This window comes from Apteryx rowi, unplaced genomic scaffold, assembly GCF_003343035.1.
Source record: "Apteryx rowi isolate R43461 unplaced genomic scaffold, aptRow1 scaffold_404, whole genome shotgun sequence".
Lineage (NCBI taxonomy): Eukaryota > Metazoa > Chordata > Aves > Apterygiformes > Apterygidae > Apteryx > Apteryx rowi.
In genome coordinates, this window is record NW_020450572.1 from 86,247 (window position 1) to 87,323 (window position 1,077).

At 69.4% G+C, this 1,077-nt stretch overlaps 1 protein-coding gene across 8 annotated transcripts in view; it reads left to right on the forward strand.

Moving 5' to 3' along the window:
* The first annotated feature begins 31 nt into the window (after positions 1-31).
* KDM6A (lysine demethylase 6A) overlaps positions 32-1,077 on the forward strand; it is a 158,393-nt gene continuing 157,347 nt past the window's right edge. For 5 of the 8 annotated variants that reach the window (XR_003255154.1, XR_003255155.1, XM_026075463.1 and 2 more), the window contains exons 1-2: positions 34-292; positions 553-616. Coding sequence is in view for 4 of the 8 variants with exons in the window: in XM_026075463.1 (XP_025931248.1) it covers positions 132-292; positions 553-616 (225 nt within the window). In the remaining 4 variants the exon portion in view is untranslated. Of the gene's footprint in view, positions 293-552; positions 617-1,077 lie in introns of all 8 variants that reach the window. The other 3 variants (XR_003255152.1, XR_003255153.1, XM_026075464.1) reach the window with 3 other exon arrangements.

Sequence of the window (1,077 nt, forward strand, 5' to 3'; positions counted from 1 at the left end):
GCTGTTGTTGTTGTAATAAAAGTTGTGGGGTGTGTGTGTGTGTGTCGGGCACCCCGCCCCGCCCGGCGCTGGGGGGTGTTGGGGGCGCGCGGGGGGGGGTTGCGATCGTGAGTTAATTACGCTGCGTTTCCATGAAATCGTGCGGAGTGTCGCTCGCCGCTGCCGCCGCCTCTGCTGCTCCTTTCGGTGATGAGGAAAAGAAAATGGCGGCGGGGAAAGCGAGCGGCCAGAGCGAGGAGGACTTCGCCAGCTTGACAGCCGAGGAGAGAGAAGCCCTATCCGGCCTCGACAGGTACCCGCTCCCCACTCCGCCCCGGCCGCCTCCGTGTCCCGGCTCGGCCTGCGCTCCCTCCTTGTCCCCCCCTCCCCTGCCCGCGGCTCCCCGCTCGGGAGTGCGTGTGTGCCCGTGTGCGGGCTGCCGGCCCCGCCGCCGCGCTCTGCCCTTGCCCGCCGGGAGCGAGCGAGCCTGCCTGCCCGTGCGGGGGACTGACTCTCGCTAACGCTGTGCCTTGTGCCTCTCTCCCCTCCCTCCCGCCCGCTCCCCTTCTGCAGCCGACTCTTCGGATTTCTGAGGCTTCATGAAGATGGCGCCAGAACGAAGGCCTTGCTGTTAAAGGTAAGAGAGAGGATGGATGTGGAGAGCGGCTTGGGGGGGGGGAGAGGTTGAGGGTGGAAGGGAGCCGGCCCAGCCCAGCCACCCCCCTCCCTCCGTTCCCCCGAGTCCACACGGTGAGTGTGTGCGAGTGTGTGTGTGTGTGTATCTGGGTGCGAGTGTGTGCGCGCGCGCGCGCGGGGCACCGCCACATCCACACGCACACATCCCCGCCGCACACGCCAGGGCGCTGCGCCTCGCCCCGTGCCGAGCTCTCCCCCATGCGTCTCTTCCTCCCTTGCCCCTTTCCCCCCCCTCCCCCGGCTCGGCGCAGTCAGAGCGGTCCCCCGCACGGCGCGGAGAGAGGGAGGGAGCCGAGCGGGGCCGGGTGTGGGACAAGAGGAGCGCGGCCTGGCGGGCTCCTCTCCGGACACTTTCTGGGGCTCGTCCAGCCCCGGGACGGGAAAGTGCCTGCGCATCAGGGC